Here is a 21,162-nt window from a genome sequence, read left to right as displayed (position 1 = left end):
CCAACCTTTGCTTGTTATTAACCCCTTAAAAAATTAATAATTTCAAAAAAGTCATATTGGCTTGCACGATCACACCGTTCGATTATTATTATTATTATTATTATTATTATTATTATTATTATTATTCTAAATAGTCAATCCAACCTTTTCTTGTTTTTAACCCCTTAAAAATTAATAATTTCAAAAAAGTTTGTACCATTTAATAAACCGAGGTTTTGTTTTATAATTGAGAACTTCAATTCCATGAAATTCATGTGAAATTCTTTAATTTCATGCTCTCATTTTATTATTTAAATTTGTGTTCTTTTATATTTTGTAGTATCTGATATTGCTTGCCAAGTATTCAGTTAAATGCTTGACTTGCTAGAATGGTTTACATGGCTCATGATGAAGATTTGGCAGTTAGTTTCAGTTCGAAGTCTTTCATGGAATCATCTTATTTTGATAAGTTGAAGATTCCGTCTTCACCGGGAACTCCAACTTCAGTTCTCCCAGAGTTTTCGAGCATGAAAAGTGGTGAAGATTGTTCAATAGCTAAAGCTATTAAGAAACTAAGTCCCATAGATGTTAAGAGATTGTCTTTTCACATGTATCCCCATGTAACCCGACAAGTTACGAGCACTATTAATCACATGGAGGCGTTGCAACCACCATTATTAGTGTTGAAATCAAATGAAGTTGCAGAAGATCCGCAATCGACTGACTCAAGTAATAAAATAACAGCGGTGCCTCCATCACCGCCTGAGTCGGAGTCAAGTAGTAGAATAACATCACCACCTCCTCCGCCACCTCCACCACCCCAAATGAAGGCCAGACATTTGGGGACACAACCACCTCCTCCGCCACCTCCACCACCCTTGAGAAGCTTAATTCGTGTAGTGATACCACATCAGCCACCTTTTCCGCCACCACCATCACCACCCCCATTAACCTCTAGTAGTTTTTTAATGCCACTACCGCCATCATCACCAGCTCCCATGACACCAAAAAGCATACCGCCATCACCTACTACTCCTATGACACCAAGAAGCATACCATCTCCACCACCACCTCCCATGGCACCAGGAAGCATACCAGCGCCACCACCACCACCTCTGATGACACCAAGAAGCATACCATCACCACCACCAGCTCCCATGGCACCAGGAAGCATACCAGCGCCACCACCACCACCTCTGATGACACCAAGAAACATACCATCACCTCCACCAGCTCCCATGGCACCAGGAAGCATACCAGCGACACCACCACCACCTCTGATGACACCAAGAAGCATACCATCACCACCACCAGCTCCCATGGCACCAGGAAGCATACCATCTCCACCACCACCTCCCATGACACCAAGAAGCATGTCACCGCCACCGCCACCACCTCTGATGACACCAAGAAGCATACCATCACCACCACCAGCTCCCATGGAAGCAGGAAGCATACCAGCACCACCACCACCACCTCTGATGACACCAAGAAGCATACCATCACCGCCACCAACTCCCATGGAACCAGGAAGCATACCACCGCCACCACCAGCTCCCATGGCACCAGGAAGCATACCAACGCCACCAGGAAGCTTACCACCACCACCACCAGCTTGCATGATATCGAGAAGCATACCAACACCACCAGCACCTATGACACCGAGAAACATACCACCGCCACCACCATTAGCACCCATGACATCAAGAAGTATACCGCCGCCACCACCATTTCACCATGGAAAAGTAGGTGCACCACCACCACCTCCGTCTGTTGGTCCCACCCGAACTCTGCGTGCTAAGTCAACCACCAAATTAAAAAGATCATCTCAGATGGGAAGTCTCTACCGCCTTCTGAAAGGGAAGCTTGAAGGGTCCAATGTAGATTATAGATCTTTAAAGAGAACTAACAGCAAAATCAGGGCTGCTTCTAATGGTAACGGAAAGCAAGGAATGGTTGATGCGCTTGCAGAGATGACAAACAGGTAAATTAATCTCAAATAGTATCCTACAAATATTACAAGGTTTCAATGTTTCATTTTTTTGTGGCCTCCATATTTCTAGATCATCATACTTTATTCAAATTGAAGAGGATGTCAAAAACTATGCAAATTCAATCAAAGAGATGAAATCCGCTTTGAGTTCCTTCCAAACAACCGACATGGATGAGCTTATTAAGTTCCACAAATATGTGGAATCCCATATGGAAAAACTTACTGACGAAACCCAGGTCTAGATTTATTTAAGTTGTTTTTATAATATGCATATTGTTGTCAAAAATATTTTGTAATCATGTTCTCTGATTCTTAATTTATAGGTTCTAGCGCGATTTGAAGATTTTCCTAGTAAAAAGTTGGAAGGCTTAAGAATGGCTGCAGCATTGTATGCTAAATTGGATGCAATAGCTACTACTTTGCGGAATTGGAAGATAGAGTCTCCAGTGAATCAGCAAATTGATAAAGTTGAGAATTACTTCAACAAGGTAAAAAAGAATTTAAGATCTTAAAATCTCTTTTTTTCCATCATATATAAGTAACATATGAGAAATTGCATATGCAGATCAAAGGAGAGTTGGACACTTTAGACCGAACAAAAGATGAAGAACTCAAGAAATTTAAGAGTCAAAACATCCACTTCGACTTCACAATCCTTGTAAGAATCAAAGAGTTAATGGTGAAGGTTTCCTCAAACTGCATGGAACTGGCATTAAAGGTACTTATTTGTCACTTATGTATTATGTTTTAGTTTCAACTTCATAATGGAATTTTATAACTTATATATGACGATTTATGAGTATTAGATTTTGTCTTATATTACAGGAAACTAGAGAACCAAAAGCAAAAGAACACCAAGACAATGGGCTAAAGTGTAATAGCAAGAAACCCGGGTCAGGTAAAACTCTATGGAGGGCCTTTCAATTTGCATTTCGGGTATATACATTTGCAGGTGGACAAGATGATCGGGCCAACTTCTTAACAAGGGAACTTGCTCAAGAAATACAGACCGACCCTCACGATTTATAGTAAAAGTTCTAGTAAGATTTAGAACTTTGATCAAATCGATATATAGCGTTATAGTTTGTTTGCCTACAAAACATAGCAACATAAAGCAGAAGCGCTGTGTTATAATTTTGTTGTGTGTGAATCACCCATTGTGATTCTGTATATAAATGTTTGCTTTCATTTTGAGACTTGAGTTATCAAACAAATTGTACCAAACCATTATATGTGGTTGGGCCTAACGGGCAAAGTCGGGCAAAGTATTTAATCGTTTGACTCGTTTTACTTAGATACTCATCAACTTTTTCTTAAATTTTATAACGTATTTCAAATAATTACCCCAATCAAAACAAACCCCCGTCTACCGAGATTAGCCAGTGATGCAAATTATGAAAGTTTCTAGTCCAAGATTATGACAAAGTTTATGTCAATTCTTATGCGCGCATATCAATGTATTATCGGTTGTTAGTCTAAGTGGCACAAAAGTAAATGTGGCTAAGTTATAAAAACTGTCCACTTGTTTAGAGCATCCACAACAACAAACATTAACAAACCGCCACATCAGTGACACGTCGGATTTCAAACTTTTATAAAAAAATCCACACTTTCTTTCACAACAACAAACATCCACAAACTGACACATCATCATCCATTACTTTATATTTAATTAATCAAATAAAAATAATTTTATGTTTTATAATATATATCAATTAATTTTTCTTTTTAAACACTTACCACAAATATCCTCTACACCACACACCACCAGTCCCTTCTCTCCTTTTAGATCTGAACCTTCAAGACCAAGAACACCATCAGACTCTCACCAGAGATTTGTAGTTGATTGAATCAAACCATCGCCAGCGAAGAGACTACCAAGACCTCGTTTTCTTCTTCTAACGGTTAGTATCCTACAACTCCGTCAAATTAAACGGCACCCAGCAAAGACGAATCTTTGAATCGATTAGATCAGAAACCTTCATGGCAGTTGCAATGGATTTTGATGGCTTTCGTACTGTTAAAAAGCAAGAATGTTTAAAACCGTCGGGGGGCCCACGTATTCTTGTTTGTCTCACGTTTGCAGATCCAAACTTTCTCACCGGACTTTTGCTCTACAACGGTGAAGTCCGCTTGATCCTAGTCCGCCCCTTGCCACCTGTATTCGGACCTCGGGCAAAGCACCACATTGTGGATGCTCTTAGAGCTGATTTGAGTTCTTTTCATTAGAAAACTAGGTTATTAACCGTGTTACACGGGTGGAAATATAAAATCTGTCAATTAAACACACATATATAATCTCAAAATACAAATTATTTTTTATATAGTTTTTTAAAAGGAGAATATGATTTATAATTGTAAATGTTATTAAAAAAAACATAATATTGAAAGACATGAAAAAAAAACATAATGTGCTTTGTTATTTGCATGATCCTCATTGTTATTTGCATGGAAGTTTCAAAAATAATGAACATTCATAACATCTTTTCTTCACCAACTGTAAAAAATAATAATGAACATTCATAACATTAACTGTTTTTATATAACATAAGCACATAAAAAAATAACATTAACTGTTTTATAGTATTGATAACTGAAAATTATGTTTCGTATCATTTCTTAAAAATAAAATAGAAAAAAGACATGAGTAAACATACATTCAATGTTATTAAAAATTTATGTATAAAAAATGTATAATGTAGTTCATAATAGATATATTAAAAATCGTTTATAATTTTATGTTACAAGTGCCTACTTTTTAGTTAATAATATATTAATTTTTATTTACTATATATTAGTTAATAAAAAATTATATTTTAATACAATATAGTGTATTAACGCGTTTAAAATTAAATGTTACCGTTCAAAATGCTAGTAAGTAGTTCTCTTGCCGTTGAAGCTACGCGTTTTAAAAAAAACATTCTTAAAAAACATTTAAAGGGTAACTAAAAAATTAGATATAGTAAAGAATTTCATTCAATAGGAGTTTTTTTTTAATTTAATATACAATTATTTCGATAGGAAAAAAAATCTAAGGTTGAAAATTATATATGAAAAATAGTTTAATTAAACAATAGGAAAAGACTGTGTCAAAAAAAGATCTTGTTTTAATATAATAAGTAGATATGGGAGTGAAAGTGTAGTTTAAAAACTGTAATTGTCACACATAACTATTAATGCATTAATTTTTTTAACACAAAATGATAATTATTATTTTAATGATACATATGACAGAACGTTAGTTACTATATATTAATAAAAACCTAAAATAATTTAAAACTATACATGACAACTTATGATATACCTCCTAATAATTATGTATGATGTTTATAAAAAAAAATTATAGTTAAGATTGAAAAAACTAATTGATAGCAAACCGGAAATAATGAGACCCAAACAGTTAGTAATTGATGTTAGAATTTAAAAATTACTTTATATATATCATAATGCATACCTTGTCGAGCGTATCAAACAATTACTAATTGATGTAATTGATGCAGAAAACAATCTGTTGTCAACGATTAGGAGTTGGTTGTCAATAGTATTATTCAACCACCGACTTCAATATATATTAGGTATTCACCTTTAAGATGAAAAAACATATATGTGCAAATTTGGAAGTTATAAATTAATAGCTTTAATTACATGCACTAAAGTAGGCTAAGTAGCGATTCTTTATTAACCAACTTGGTTACGCTTCCAAGGGTCAATTGTTGAGCATGCTAAATCTGGAAAAAAAACATAATTATTAGTTCATAAAAATATGTATGAATTACATACCATTACTCACATAAAAAGGGAATTTTCAATCTATTAACCATATACAATTATAATTACCCATTATAAATATCTAAATAAAAAAACAGAAATCTTCAATCCATTCACACATTTGTGAAAAACTTATTTCTACATATCCATAACAAAATCATTGACCTTGTCTCTAATAGCAAGTTTATGCAATTTTTTTTATCAAGTGATGAGTTTTTACATGTAACAATAAATCACACTTTTAATGATAACATTTCAAAAAGTAATACCTAGCATCCAAGATATCATGGCTCATGAGTATATGGCTACAAGAAACATGAAAATCAAGCTATTAACATAAAATAAGGCTGAAAACAAATACAAGAATAAAAAAGATCATTTTGCAATAAGAAATGTACCTTCTAATCCATTAATACTCAATAAAGAAGGTTTTAGTTGAGTATTTGTTGTCCTTTTGCCTCCATTGTCTAATTATTCTTATTTTTGAAAGCGATGTCATCTTTATTTAAGTCTAGATGGTTTAACAAAGTTATTATAATTCCTGTATCAATTTCTCTAATAGAAAAATAAAAATTAAGTATTGTTGTATATATTAAACATATAAAAAGACTACTTAGAAATAAGAAAATTAGATTTAAAGAATATAAGAGTAGTTACCTTGATGTGGGTGTTCTTGAACAGTTGGTATAGAGGAAAAAGAATGAATGTTAATCAAAACAATTGAGTATTTATAAGAAGGTTGATATGTGTTTTTTTAAAAAGGAAATTAGTTAACAATAAGCTTAATCATAAGATAATACTGTAACAAACCTTAATTTTGATGATATAAAAAGAAGTCAACGAAAAAAAATCTATTTACAATACACACGCCAACCACCATCTAAAGGTGTCAAAACGAAACCAGTTAAGTATTTCATATTTAGAAAAAAAAATTGAACATACAAAACATAAACGTATATGATTATTGTAGTAATTATTATAGTAAATATATAATGCATTGAAAAATATCATCAATCAAACCAATAAAATTAATGAAAATGAAAAGTACTTTCTAAATTAGATAGTCAAAATGTAACAGACTTTTAAATAATAATATTATTTTGACTATTAATTTAAATTTAAATTTGAAAACACAATTATGGTAAAAATTTAATATTTGATTCATGATTTATAAATAAGTTAAATGTTACCCTGTATTGTCATAAATAACTATTCGTAACTGAAATGAGTTTTGGAAAATGTTAATTCAAATCTATACATACTATTAAAGCAAGGAACAATTTCCACATGACATCATTCTAGGGTGTCCACATAGGATGTCACCTCAACTCCATGTCATCCATTTCCTTTCTTAAGCATGTCAACTCAGCAATTAAACTATATTTAACCCATTAACCCATTTAAGCTCATTTTCTCGCGGGTCTTGGATATCCATTTAACCCATTAACCCGTTAATTAAAATACTATATTTAAACCATAGCATTTCTTAATTTTATACCCTAATCATGTTTTTCTCTCTTTCTCTAATAGCCGGATCTTCTTTCATCCTCTCCCATATTCCGGCCAATCCAAATCTATATTTTTATTAATCATTTTCCGGTAAGTTTCTATTATATATTAAACTTTCGATTCCGATTGTTTATATATGTGTTTCCGGTAATATTATATTTTTTTCCGGTTAATTTTTCCTCTAATCTTTTTATGTTTTTTTTCATTGTTAACTGATTGTATTAAAATCGGTTTAGGTTATAAATAAAGAACGGCGATGTCTATAATATTTGGACGTGTTTACGTTTTTCCGGTAAGTATTGCCGGTAATTTTTTCCGGTTATGTGTTATACTTATAACAATGATTGTTTTATATTTGTTTGTATTTTTTTATTTTTTGTGTTATTTTGTTTGACATGCTGTTAATCTATGTTCTAGGTTAATCAAAATCGGAGATTTCATGGTTAAAAATGATATTTGTTATTTTCCAGTAAGACATTCAATTTTTCCGGTTACAAATTAAAAATCAAATGTTCCATAATATCAACATTAATATTATACTTTATAATTTCAGGTCAATGTCAAGACTAATAGATCCTCATTTCTCTTGAAATTCTACAAAAAAATCCGACATTCCATGGTTATTCTCACAATATCGTTTTTCCGGTAACACCTTTTAAATTTTCCGGTTATTAGTTATAATTCAAAAATCCATAAAATCAATATTAATATTCGATTTTATTATTTCAGGTTATTGTCCCACTCATATTATCTAATTTCAAGGATTGATGATGACTTTATAAGATGTATTTTTTTATATCGATGTATATTTATTTTTTGAATGGTCATGTATATTCATTTTCATTAATTTGTTCATGTATATCGGAGATGTATTTTTTTCCGGTGTGTGTTAATAAAATACATAATTAATTATCCCATTAATACAAATTATTTAGTTTGACTTTCCTTAATTGTTTAAATAACCGAATTAACATCATAATTATCCCATAATTTGATTTTCCATAATTGTTCAAATAACTTTCTTTATTGTAATTTATATACTTTAATACTTTAATTATCCCATAATTTATATACTTTAATTATACATAATTTACATAATAATAAGTTCCCGTAAATTATAATAAGTCCTTTTAGTTACACTAAAACTAAAAGTCATATATTAACCGGTTTCCAAACCTTGTATCTCAATTTAACCATTTGAATATGTTGTTCTTAATTACTTGGGTTTCCATTGTAATAAAAATTCAAAATTGTAAGTAACGTAATGTAAATTAACATTTTCTAAAAATAATTATTTCTTTTCCTATGTTTCATTCATTTCCTTTAGAATATAATAATTTGAACTTATATTTCTAGACTTTCAAAATTATACTATTATATGAAAATACTAGCTTTAGAACCCGTGTGATGCACGGGAAACTCAAAAGAAATGTAATTAAACTATAAAAATTAAATTATTAAATTAAAAAACCTATAGTTTAGCAAATTAAATAGTTTAATAAGTTCAAATTATGTTTTCTTGTTAATTATTCATACAAAAATGTGATGCATTCGCACGCAATTTCTTTATTATTATGCAAAAGATGCACTTAGTGATATTTAAGTTGTAATTATATTTTTTTAATAAAATAGTGAATTCTACTAAAAGATAATAAGATGATTCATTATAAATGACATAAAAAGATAACATCATATATAAAATTAGCATGACTAAAACACGTCTTCGTATTACAGATTTGAAAGAGATGGATGAGAACTCCATGGATTCATGGATGTTGAATGAATACGTGAGAATAAAATTGTTATTCATTCATAATTTTTTTATTAAACCTATAAAATATCATTAACTAATTTTTATCACATTCATCTTACATTGAAAAGTGTTTATAAATTAAATTAATAAAAAAAGGTAGCAATGATATTATTAAATATATAAATATTGTTATTACACTAACATAAATACACGCATATTTTCAATCTCTATAATTTTGGTAATTAGTTATTTGATTAAATGATGGATTAATATGTTTTGATTACACTGACATAAAGAAGTTTTTCATTTAATATAAGAAAATAGTTTGAGCAGGAAATTTAAGCTAGGAATAAATATCCAAGTGACATGTATCATCAATTATTTTACTTTATTAGAATATGTAGATATATCACATGCACCCATAACTTATGGATGTATTTTTGTAAAACCATTAAACAATAAAAATTATTATATTTACTATAACCGTATCTTAATAATTGCAAAAATTATAATTCAGATTATGCTAAATTTAGACATTATTAAAAGTATACTTTACAACTATGTTATTATTTTTATTTTTGTTATAAAATATCAACTTAGCGTTCATAGTATTACAAATTCAAAGTTCTTTCTAAATATTTCAAAAGTACTACTTTCTAAAACAATTCCACAAAACATCATAAGTTAGTCAAACTTCAAATTTTGCATCAAATGTAACAAATTAAAATATCGCTCTAAATGTTTCAACTTCTATTATGCTATGTAAGTCAAAATTTGCATATTATTTTACACTCCCATAACTAATGCTACACATATTTCATTTGATTAATATATAATATGTGACAAATATATACTCCTTACCATAATTAATTTATTTCGTTACAAACAAGTCCAGAATTATATTTTTCAAATATTCCAAATCATTTCTATTTATATTGTATTTTACATAAATAAGTAACTAATTTTTACTATATTAGTTAATTTCTTAATCATTCTTATCACCTTAAGCCATTATATATTATGTTTCTTAAATATGTTCCACGTTGTGTAACACGGTACTATTATAAATCAATATTGAAATCTAATTATCTGTTTCTTTTAAGATATTTGGATCAGTTAAAGCTTGCTAAGGTTATAAAAGAAATGGCACATTTGGATTTAGAAAATGAAGTTAGTGATAAATGTTTTTCAAGATAGTAATATTTAATTCAAACATGGTTTGTATTAAATGATTTAAATTGATGTGCAAATAAACACGGGTACTATCTTAGAGTAATAAATATTACAGTTATTGATGTGCAATAAAGTCTTAGATAGAGTTCATCTTTTGAATCAACATTGAGATAAAAGTTTTGAATCGACATTGTAGAATTGTTTTATTGATTTGGAGACTAATTTCTTTGTTTGTTTATTATTGTACTAATGATATAAGTTATAAAATATTTTAACTTTTCATTTATCTTTGTTAGTCTTTGTATGTTTTTGTATTTGATTCAAATAAGTTATGATGTCTTATAATTCATGTAAAAGTATCATTTATTTATAAGTACAACATTTTCATTTCATTAAATTTATGTGATGTTACATGTATATTATGTTTTTAAATATGTTCCACCGTGTGTAGCACGGGTACTATCCTAAATCAATATTGGAATCCAATGATCTGTTTCTTTTAAGAGATTTGGATCAGTTAAAGCTTGCTAAGGTTATAAAAGAAAGGGCACATTTGGATTTGGAAAATGAAGTTAGTAATAAATGTTTTTCAAGATGGTAATATTTAATTCAAACATGGTTTGTAATAAATGCTTTAAATTGATGTGCAAATAAACACGGATACTATCTTAGAGTAATAAATATTACAGTTATTGATGTGCAATAATTGTCTTAGATAGAGTTCATCTTTTGAATCAACATTGAGATAAAAGTTTTGTTGAATCGACATTGTAGAATTGTTTTATTGATTTGGAGAATAATTTCTTTGTTTCCTTATTATTGTACTAATGATATAAGTTATAAAATATTTTAACTTTTCATTTATCTTTGTTAGTATTTGTATGTTTTTGTATTTGATTCAAATAAGTTATGATGTCTTATAATTAATGTAAAATTATCATTTATTTATAAGTACAACATTTACATTTCATTAAATTTATATGATGTTACATGTAAAAATTTTTTTTTTAAATATATTCCACCGTGTGTAACACGGGTAATATCCTAAATCAATATTGGAATTCAATGATCTGTTTCTTTTAAGAGATTTGGATCACTTGAAGCTTGCTAATGTTATAAAAGAAAGGACACATTTGGATTTGGAAAATGAAGTTATTGAGAATGTAAAATGGTTGTTAGAGTGTGAGAATTATGAGTCAAATTTTGATGATCTTTCAAACTTTTTGGAATCTAAAGATAAAATTTAAGCTAACACCAGTAACTTAGTTATGTAGTTGATTACGTTAAATTTTTTACTTTCATTGCTTTTTTTTAAGTTATTAGTTTAGTTCATAACTAGAAACTTCTAAAAACATACAATAAACTTTTATAATCGTTTATTTTGTTTGTCAAGTTGTGAAGGTAATTTGCATTTTTTTGGTGAAATTTTGAAGAAGTTGATAGTTGGTAACTTTGACTCCGACATGTTTAGATCTTCTTTTGGTCTCTCTTTTTTATGTGTATATTTAGTTTGTCTTAGTTTAAGCTTGTATTAAGACAATATGAATGATCAATAGTTTGGTTACTAAGTTATGTTTATTATGTGTTTGTTTAATATGATAGTGAAAAAAATATGAAATACATTATGATTTTAATGACCAGTTTGTTGCATTTTTTTAAAAGCATATGAATTTCTAAGATTGCGGTTATAAAGTTGTGTTAAATTTTATGATTTTTTAAATGTTTTCTTGTAAATTTTATAATTGTCTATATTTATATGGTAGTTATACATTCACACATTTTGTTTTTAGTTTTACATAATCTTCTAGATATTAATGTTAACATAAACTCATTATGAAATACATTAACATTTTAGTTTAATACTTAATTAATCAAGTTGCATGGTTTGTTTTGTTTTTCAGGTTCTATAGCAAAATGCTTTGTTTTTGGACGGAAATTTTTTAAGTTCAAATTGAGATAATACGATTTAAATATTTTCATAACTTTGCTAATATAGACAAGTTTTTGTAACTATTAACTTTTTATTTGACAATCTTGCTCTCTAATATTTTGTTTAGGTCATCCTAATGTTAATATATGGTTGTCTATTTATAAAATTTTATGATTGTCTATATTGATTTTGTTATTTATCTATTTTCAACCCGTGTGTAACACGGGTACTATCCTAATACTACATAAAAGTAGTACAAAGACAATATATAAGTTGATTGGAATTGTAATTATATTTTTACTTTTAAACTTAAATGGTTACATTAATTATTGGTAATTGAATTTCTTTTTGATTTATTTAATTGTTAAGAAAATTAGAGAAGTATAAGATATATTTGAAAACAAAGGGAATAGACCAATAGAGAAGGGTCATGTGAATCCAATCTCAATTGTTTTAATAGTATAGTAGGATTTTTATAATGGTAAAAACATTGTATAATTTTAATAATGTATTTGATCACACAACCATTGCTTCTTCCCTATTAAAATGTGTTTTTAGACAATCTTTTAGAATTATATAATTTATTTGAAACTAGAGATGACATTAAAACAACAATATGATCACTCAATCTCAACTTTTACACCACTTATTATAACATGAACATTATCACACTTTGGATACAATTTCACCACCACATGATCATCATCTTCAACTCCTAAACCCTTTAACAGCTCAGTTATCCCTAATCTTAACTTAGTCTTTATCACCTTCCCGTTGCTTCTGTTGCACATTCACGAAACTACCCCAAAATCGGTTTTCTCAGCCCATCACTACTCGCTACCACCTCATCTTCGTCATTGATGAACACATCAAACTTCACAAACTCATATTTTACTTAACTTCTATCCCTTCTATCACCAGTACTTCTCCTTGTTCTTCATCCTTTCTTCTCTCACTTTGCGACGGCCTCGCCACCACCACCGTTGTTGATTTGTCTAGACTCATCGGAAAAGTTGCTGCTGTATAGCTTCTTTCTTGTTGGCTTTTGTTTTGTTTACAGAACCTTTATTATTTTAAGCAACTCAAATAACAGTATTTAGTATTATTATTATTATTATTATTATTATTATTATTATGGCCCCATGGCAACCAATCTTAATTTATTTTAGACGATTTGTTATTTAATTTCACTGACCATTTATATTTTCAAATAATATTGACAGCATCCAATCTACGTGTGCGACCACCCACTATAGGAGAATAAGACTTCTTGGATGAATATATAAATTTATAAATGTCAGTTATAACTTTTGAAGAAACACTAACCGGACCCCGGACAGATTACTGGTAACCTGGGGGTTGGATAGCTGTTTCCCACGAGGGGTTAGACCCTTTGAAGATGGTTCTTCTGATAACCTGCAAAACAGACACCGTGAGCTCGTCACTGAGAAGGGGGGGGGTTCCTCCTTGTGACCACCCTCCGGCGTGAGAATCAGACTACATTGCTCTTTAAATATAAAAGTATATTAAGAGATTGCTAGAGCAGATATCAGGTATAATATGATGATAATGTGATAAGATATGATAAGATGAGATGGTCATACCATTTGTGGTATTTATAGCCGAAGGTAGGTTTCCAAGGAGGTATGGCCGGCTGCAACAGTGTTCCTGTTCCACCAACAGTAGCCTACGCACGTGCCCTGCTGGTAGTTGGTGGGTAGGTAGCGGCTGACAGCGACCAGGCCTGCTGTATACTATTCCTTTTCCACCAACTGTCAGCTACGCACGTGGTATGACAAGAGTTGGTGAGTAGGCAGCGGCTAATAGTGACATACAGTGTAGGAGCATGCTGCTCGCCATACTGTTGTCTATAAGCTGTCGTATCTTTAGTCAGATCTTTTTCCCATACCTCGTCAGGTACAGTACAGAAGATCTTCCTGTATCGTACGGACTGGCTTATTTGGGCGGGAGTATTCCCCCTCCCGCCCTTGTGCGGGATTGTTCCCGGCTTCGCTCATTCCTTCAGGTGACACTGAACGATTGAGAGCTAAGTGCCTTGTGCGTGTAGCCTTGCTGCACGGGTGGCCTTCCCTAATGGCTTGTATCCGAGGCTGCGGGGACAGGCGGAGTCCCTCACCATTGGGAGGCATTTCCTGCGGGACCAGCTTGCGTACTGCGCGTAAGGACGTCACGTCTCTGAGCATGGTTGGTCCTGCGGATCCAGTTGGTTTCTGCGCAGACGTCCCTGTTTGAGGTGAGTCCTGCGGGTCCAACTGGGCTCTGCTGGGACCTACCTCTTCAAGTCCCCCCAGTCCAATGTTCTTCTCATGCGTGTTTAATAAAGTGAGGTGAACTTTTGGACTTAAGCAAAGGGTTTTGAAAAGGGTTTTTTAAGGTTTTCCATGGGGATTCTTCCCGCGGAAGTCCTTGTCACTTGCAGAAATTCCCGAGTTTCCTGCTTGGTCTTTGGGTATGATGCGGGTAGGTCTGTAACCTCCTCGCAAGTCAGGAGCGTTGAGTCCCACTTGTGTGGACTCTCCATGAGGTTTTGGTAGTTTTGAACATAGTGATCAATTATGTTAAAACCACCAATTCCATCCTGGAGCTTCAAACAACGTAGTTCTCGACGTTCCCGCTATGCGGGGATGTTATTTCCTTTTCCGCAAGCATTGCCCAGAAGATCCTTCTTGGTTTCAATTCCCAGCGGAGCGCTAGGTATGTGAAGGGTTTTGCCTTAACACTGTACCAGCGCTCGTCTTACGGTTACTTTACTTCCAAGGTATTCCTGGCGTCAATTCCCTGCGGGTGCTAGGTATGTGAAGGGTTTTGCCTTTACACTGTACCCGCACCCGTCTTATAGTTACTTGGTTGCCGAGGAATATTTGGCTTCAATTCCTTGCGGGTGCTAGGTATGTGAAGGGTTTTGCCTTTACACTGTACCCGCATCCGTCTTACAGTTACTTGTTTGCCAAGGTTTTACTTGGCTTCAATTCCCTGCGGGTGCTAGGTATGTGAAGGGTTTTGCCTTTACACTGTACCCGCATCCGTCTTACGGTTACTTGTTTGCCAAGGTTTTACTTGGCTTCAATTCCCTGCGGGTGCTAGGTATGTGAAGGGTTTTGCCTTTACACTGTACCCGCATACGTCTTACAGTTACTTGTTTGCCAAGGTTTTACTTGGCTTCAATTCCCTGCGGGTGCTAGGTATGTGAAGGGTTTTGCCTTTACACTGTACCCGCATCCGTCTTACAGTTACTTGTTTGCCAAGGTTTTACTTGGCTTTAATTCCCTGCGGGTGCTAGGTATGTGAAGGGTTTTGCCTTTACACTGTACCCTCATCCGTCTTACAGTTACTTGTTTGCCAAGGTAAGGGGTATTTTCCCGCTTACTTTTTAATATTTTCAAAATTTGAATTTTGAAATTCGAAGGGTTGGTGGAAAGATAGGAACAGTCCAAACCTCTGAAACGTCGTGCGACGGTTTCTTCTGACTGTGTCAGGACGTGCAGGAAGTTATGGTGACGTGACAGTACATGGTCATTCCAGACGCTTTTCAGGCGCGTGGGCGCGATTTTCGGGCGCGTGGCCGCGAAATTACTGGCACACGTCCTTTCAACAGCTGTTTCCAGCTTGCTTTTTGCCACGTGTCGTAGTTTCATTGCACCTTCGATTTCTCTCTCCTCCGCATTAAATTCACCGCATTAATTGCGATTACTATATAAAGGGGGAGAGGGTTCTTTGTAATCCACACTTTCACCCTTCTCTTCTTCTTCTTAGCGATTTCCGGCAAACACCCCCCTTTTCAGGCAAGCATTTTCCCGAAATCGTTTTCTTCTTTCTGCAAAATGTCTTCCCATGATGCTGAAGCTGTAGCCGACGATAGGAGTACTGCTGGCGAGTGCCAGTGTGCTCTACCTGTCGATCAGTACCAGTATGTCGTCAGGAAATTCATGCTTGAGTCTCTCGAGTCTGAGTTTCCTGAACCCCACCAGACTGTGTACGATGCCCCCAGTGGCAAGATCGGGGTATATGCTGCATTCTTTGTTTATGGGAACCTTAGGTTCCCATTGACAAAGTTTGTGTACCGTGTCCTGGAGAGGCACGGTGTGCACCTAACCGAGTTGCATCCGATGGCGATTGCCAAGATCCGGCACTTCGAGTGGGTGTGCCGGATTCTGGGTATTGAGCCCTATGTGGACCGCCTGATGACCTTCTATACTTGGAGGTGCATCCAGGGGTGGTACACCTTGACAACCCGTATTAAGGGTTTGAAGATCTGCGTGACCGAGCGCAGTCTCCGATCGTAGAAGCGGGAGTTCTTCTACGTTTCTGCCCGCGCCATCCCTATTGCCATGAAGTTTAAGAAGGGGCAAGCGCTTCCGAGCCTTCATGCTTCCAGCTACCAGGAGGCGGAATGGTTCGCGAAGATATCCCGGGTCCAATCTCCGGTTTACCGGTTTGCGGAGTCCGGGATGGTGATGCTGGGGATGAGCCGGGTATGGAAGGATGCGTCCCGGTTTCCCATCCTTCTCGAATATGGTTTGAACTCTATTCCTTATGGTATGTCTTGTCTTTCTTGCTGATATGAGTTTGTCTTCTAACTGTTTTTTTTTTTTTTTTTTTTTTTTTTTTTTTTTTTTTTCAGAGGGGAACGATTTGGAGTCGCTCCTGTACCCGCGGGAAGCTGACGGTCCCGTGCGGGTGGGCACTCGTGCTCTAGACGAGAACGAGTTGCCCATCCTGGAGCAAACGGCGGATCGGTTTGTGGAGGTCTATCCGCTGGGCCACGAGATCCTGAGCCAACGGCGGCCAGGTAAGGCGATACTCTATCCTCAACCCCTCAATGCTGTACCCGCTGCTGGAATTCCTGACATCCTGTCCTCTTCTGAGGAATCCGCAGATGGTCCTCCGCTGGTGCGGAAGAGGAAGGCTGCCGGTGGGAAAGGGAAGGAGAAGGTGGTCTCCACAGCTGATCCGGTGCTCCTATCTGACACCGAGTCAGATAGTGAAGAGGTGGCGGGGAGCCCCGGTGGTGAGAAGACCACTGTTCCGGAGGCTACGACTGTTACCTCCGAAGAACCATTGACGACGACGGTGACCGGCATCAAGAGACCGGCTCCATCGGGCTCGTCCCCGCCCGTCCGTACGTTCAGGCTCAAGAAAACCCGTAAGTACAAACATCCTTGTTTTTGTAGATTTATCATACTTCATAAATTTATTAACACTTATCTTCTTGTGCAGGCGTGGATGTTGACGCATTCCAGGGTGGAGCGCAGAGGAGTACCTCTCCGCCGATGAGGGTAGGCTCAGTCAGCCTACCTGAGGCGACGACCCAGGCGCCTGCGCCTGCTTCCGCTGGATCAGTTGCTCAGTCCCTTGAGCCGACTGTTCCAGCCAAGATGACGTCACCGCCGGTGGTAAGTGCGATTTTTACAGCATCTTTCACCGAGCCGGCGGTTACGATTGCTGCGGATTCTGCGGCAGCGACTGCGGCGGCTGCCACCATGCCCCCGCCACCGGCACCGACGGCCGGCCCATCAGGTACGCATGGGAGTACTCGCCAATCTTTGCCACCTTCCCATCTGCCTGACCTTTTGGATGGGTTTCCTTTGGGTTCAGGTGATGGGTTCGGCGGCTATCGGCCTGTTATAGACCCTACAGGTGCGTAGGGTTCCTTTGGCCCTTTTTCGCTTTTATTTTTTATCATCTTTTCCTAACTGCTTTTTTGTTTTTGCAGTGTCGGATTCCAATGAAGTGTATGTTCCGCGATGGAACATACGCCTAGGAACAACCCTTCGTACCCCTGTGGAGTGCGTGGAATGGGCTCGCCACGCTGCTCCCCACGGTGCGTTGGGGGAAGCCATGGCTAGCTACCAGGAGGGTAGGCTAACCAATGAGCTTCGGGTTCTCCAGGCCCGGATGCAGCCACGGGTCGAGCTGCTTTGTCGTGAAAACGACAAGTTAAAAGCAGCTCGCGCCAAAGACGTATCTCAAGCGCGGGCTCTTCGGGAGGAGAACCAAAAGTTGGCCGCAGCTGCTGCGGAGAAGGAGAAGGCCTTCAAGGCCCTCGAGGTTGAGGTTCAAGCGCGACTCGAGGCCCGCTCCAAGGCTGCCCAAGCTGTTAACGAACAGCTTCGGCTGGCTAAGGAGACTGCGAGGAACGCAACCGAGAGGGCCACCAAGGCTGAAGCCGTTGCTGAGCCTTTACGCGTGGAGAACGAGGAGCTCAAGGCCAAATTGGAGGCTCTCCAACGTGCTCATGATGCCTTGGCGATGGAGGATGCCAAGAAGCTTCAAGAAATCCTGGACCAGAGGGGCGTGCTTGATCACACCGAGCGGAAGCTTAAGGGCGTTGAAGAGGCTGCTGCAAAGGAAGTGCTACTTGCCAACCTTAACAAAAGCGCAGCCGAACGCGCCTGCACCCAAGCTCAAGCCGCCCTCCAAGAAGCTCTGGTTGCCAAGGAATGGCTTCTTCGAGAGGCGTTGCCTCAGGTATGTTTAGCTTTACGTCTTCACGCTTTCCTTTGTACATAGAAAAGGTGTTTGAAACTTGTATATTTTCTTTGTAGGTTGTGCATCGGGTCTTCTCAGAGACTACTTACGATGATGCCATGAGCGCAGCCCTCAATGCTTCTCACGAGGATGGTGAACGGGCCGGCTTCCTGCTTGGTCTAGGGTTCGTTGAGAAAGGCTTCCCGCCTTCCAACTTCCCTTTGTACAATGTTGATACTGAAGCCATATACGACCAAGCAGTAAATCAATACGCCGCCTTCCCGCATCCAGTGGTGGAGAAGGTGAACCAAGTAGCTGCTGCTGATGATGGGCTAGCTATCCTCAAAGCTTTCCTTGAACTGCCACGCTCTACCGATGGGGCTGGTCCAAGTGGAAGTGGCCCTGAAGCCCGATCCTGAAGATCCCTTCCCATTGCTAGGATAGTTTTAGCTTGTATAGTTTTATTTTCTTCTTTTCGTAGGCGGGTAGTTACCCGGCCATTCTTGTAATAATTCATTTGTGAAATATTAATCTTTTTGCGTATAAGATTGTTATTTCCTTCTTTGGGTTTCTTGCTTTATAAACTTATGACTTACATACTTAGTTTAAATTAGCAATTTTCCAAGTGTAGAATAAGTTAACCTGTTGAACGTGGTTGATAATAGGTGTGAAGTTTTGCTTCCTCTTTCGTGATTGTGCGGGTAGAACCGTCACTTGCACTTAGTAGGATGGCGAAACTTTACCCTTATCTGACCTGCGTGTAGGTTTTCCTCATCTTTTGAGGATAAGTTAACCTTTGAACGTGGTTGATAATAGGTGTGAAGTTTTGCTTCCTCTTTCGTGATTGTGCGGGTAGAACCGTCACTTGCACTTAGTAGGATGGCGAAACTTTACCTTTATCTGACCTGCGTGTAGGTTTTCCTCATCTTTTGAGGATAAGTTAACCTTTGAACGTGGTTGATAATAGGTGTGAAGTTTTGCTTCCTCTTTCGTGATTGTGCGGGTAGAACCGTCACTTGCACTTAGTAGGATGGCGAAACTTTACCTTTATCTGACCTGCGTGTAGGTTTTCCTCATCCTTTTGAGAATTTTGTTTTGAACCGTTCGACGCGCGGTTGTAAATAGGTTGGTGTTCAGTTTCCTTTCATGATTCATGCGGATAGACCGGCACTTTCATTTAATGGAATAATTGAACTCTTCCCCTTTAACTGACCTGCGTGAAGGTTTTTTCCTGTTATTGGGTTTGTGCGGGTAGGACCGCCTTCCCACGCAACGACTTCACGTAATGTGAATATCGTCACCAGTGTTGCATAGTTTAACCGTTCGACGCGCGGTTGTTGATAGGTTATTGTTCAGTTTCCTCATTATGATTCGTGCGGATAGACCGGCACTTTCATTTTTGGGTGCTGAACATTTCCCCTTCAACTGACCTGCGTGAAGGTTTTTTCACATTATTGGGTTTGTGCGGGTAGAACCGCCTTCCCACGCAACGACTTCACATAATGTGAATATCGTCATATTAGTGCAGAAAAGTAAAATCATCAGCTTCGATGTTCTAAAGAGAATCATTTCCATTAGAAGTGGCTCTTGGCCTTCTTTACAAATTGGAATTGATTTACATGCAAACTGTGTAAATGAGCTCCCTTCCATGTTGTTGGGATGGGAGTGCCATCGAGCCGATACGCACCTGGTTCGGGATCTCGTTCTTTACGCAGCATGTAGTCTCGATATTGAAGCTGGAATTTTTATTCGTGTTTTCCCCAGCTGGGGTTCTACACGCACCCGCCTGCTCAGCCTTTATTGCGCCACGAGGTGCGCGAGCGTCCCATCTCTGACAAATGCTTCAACCATGTCTTTTACGTCTATGCATTCTTCAGTGTTGTGGCCTTTTGTCTTGTGAAAGTCACAGTATTTGCTCCGATCAGCATCGTGACGATGTCGGATTATTGGAGGCTTTGGCCACGGGAGCTCTTCAGTGGCGAATATCTCAGTGACGCTTTTGGTGAGTGGCGTCCATCTGGAGTTTCGGTGCGGCTGTACATTATCCCTTCCGCCCAATCGATGTTGCAAGCCGGATGAGGTGTCAAAGTTTACCCTTGACTGCCAAATGCCTAGCTTCCGCTTTTTATTTAATCGGGCGGTGAGGACATTGTCTTCTCTCGTCTTCTGAGTGTAGAGGTTTGTGCTCTGTGGGAGATCTCTACCCAGTTGCTTCTCCGTTTCCGCATAGCGTTTTGCTGCTGTCATGATGGCATCCCATGTGGATGACATGCCATCTTTACCCGTTAGGGTGCGGATGAGCTCTGGGTCATGCGCGCCCTGGATGAAAGCTGCGCGAACAAGATCTTCGCTGATATTGCCCAAACTTAGCTTCTTTGAGTTGAAGCGAGTGATGAAGTTTGGCAGAGATTCATCTTCTTCTCGTATGCATTTGAGGATTGTCCATTGCTCCTCGGTATACTTCCGTTGCTGGCTGAAGTGTTGGCTAAACTTCTGCTGGAAGTCTGCCCAGTCGTAGATGTGGTTGACCGGTAGACGATCAAACCAAGCTCTAGCAGCCCCAACAAG

General features: G+C 36.8%; 1 protein-coding gene across 1 annotated transcript; it reads left to right on the top strand.

Annotated features, from left to right (window-relative positions):
* The first annotated feature begins 368 nt into the window (after nt 1-368).
* LOC143530747 (uncharacterized) lies at nt 369-3,188 on the top strand. Its single transcript, XM_077026201.1, has 6 exons — nt 369-1,431; nt 1,726-1,963; nt 2,043-2,208; nt 2,296-2,460; nt 2,538-2,690; nt 2,798-3,188. Exons 1-6 carry the CDS (start codon nt 369-371, stop codon nt 2,999-3,001), a joined length of 1,989 nt encoding a protein of 662 aa, XP_076882316.1. The 3' UTR covers nt 3,002-3,188.
* The last annotated feature ends 17,974 nt before the right edge of the window (nt 3,189-21,162 follow it).

Source organism: Bidens hawaiensis, unplaced genomic scaffold (genome assembly GCF_021521415.1).
Source record: "Bidens hawaiensis isolate Kalapana, Puna unplaced genomic scaffold, B.hawaiensis_p1.1 tig00009022_1, whole genome shotgun sequence".
Taxonomy (NCBI): domain Eukaryota; kingdom Viridiplantae; phylum Streptophyta; class Magnoliopsida; order Asterales; family Asteraceae; genus Bidens; species Bidens hawaiensis.
The sequence above is the reverse complement of the archived record's forward strand: the minus strand, read 5'-3'. Positions and strand labels throughout refer to the sequence as shown.

Coding starts and splice junctions, on each gene's coding strand:
- LOC143530747 (XM_077026201.1), top strand. CDS start 369: ATGGTTTACATGGCTCATGATGAAGATTTGGCAGTTAGTTTCAGTTCG. Junction 2,461..2,537: donor TTGAGAATTACTTCAACAAG/GTAAAAAAGAAT, acceptor TTGCATATGCAG/ATCAAAGGAGAGTTGGACAC. Junction 2,691..2,797: donor GCATGGAACTGGCATTAAAG/GTACTTATTTGT, acceptor CTTATATTACAG/GAAACTAGAGAACCAAAAGC.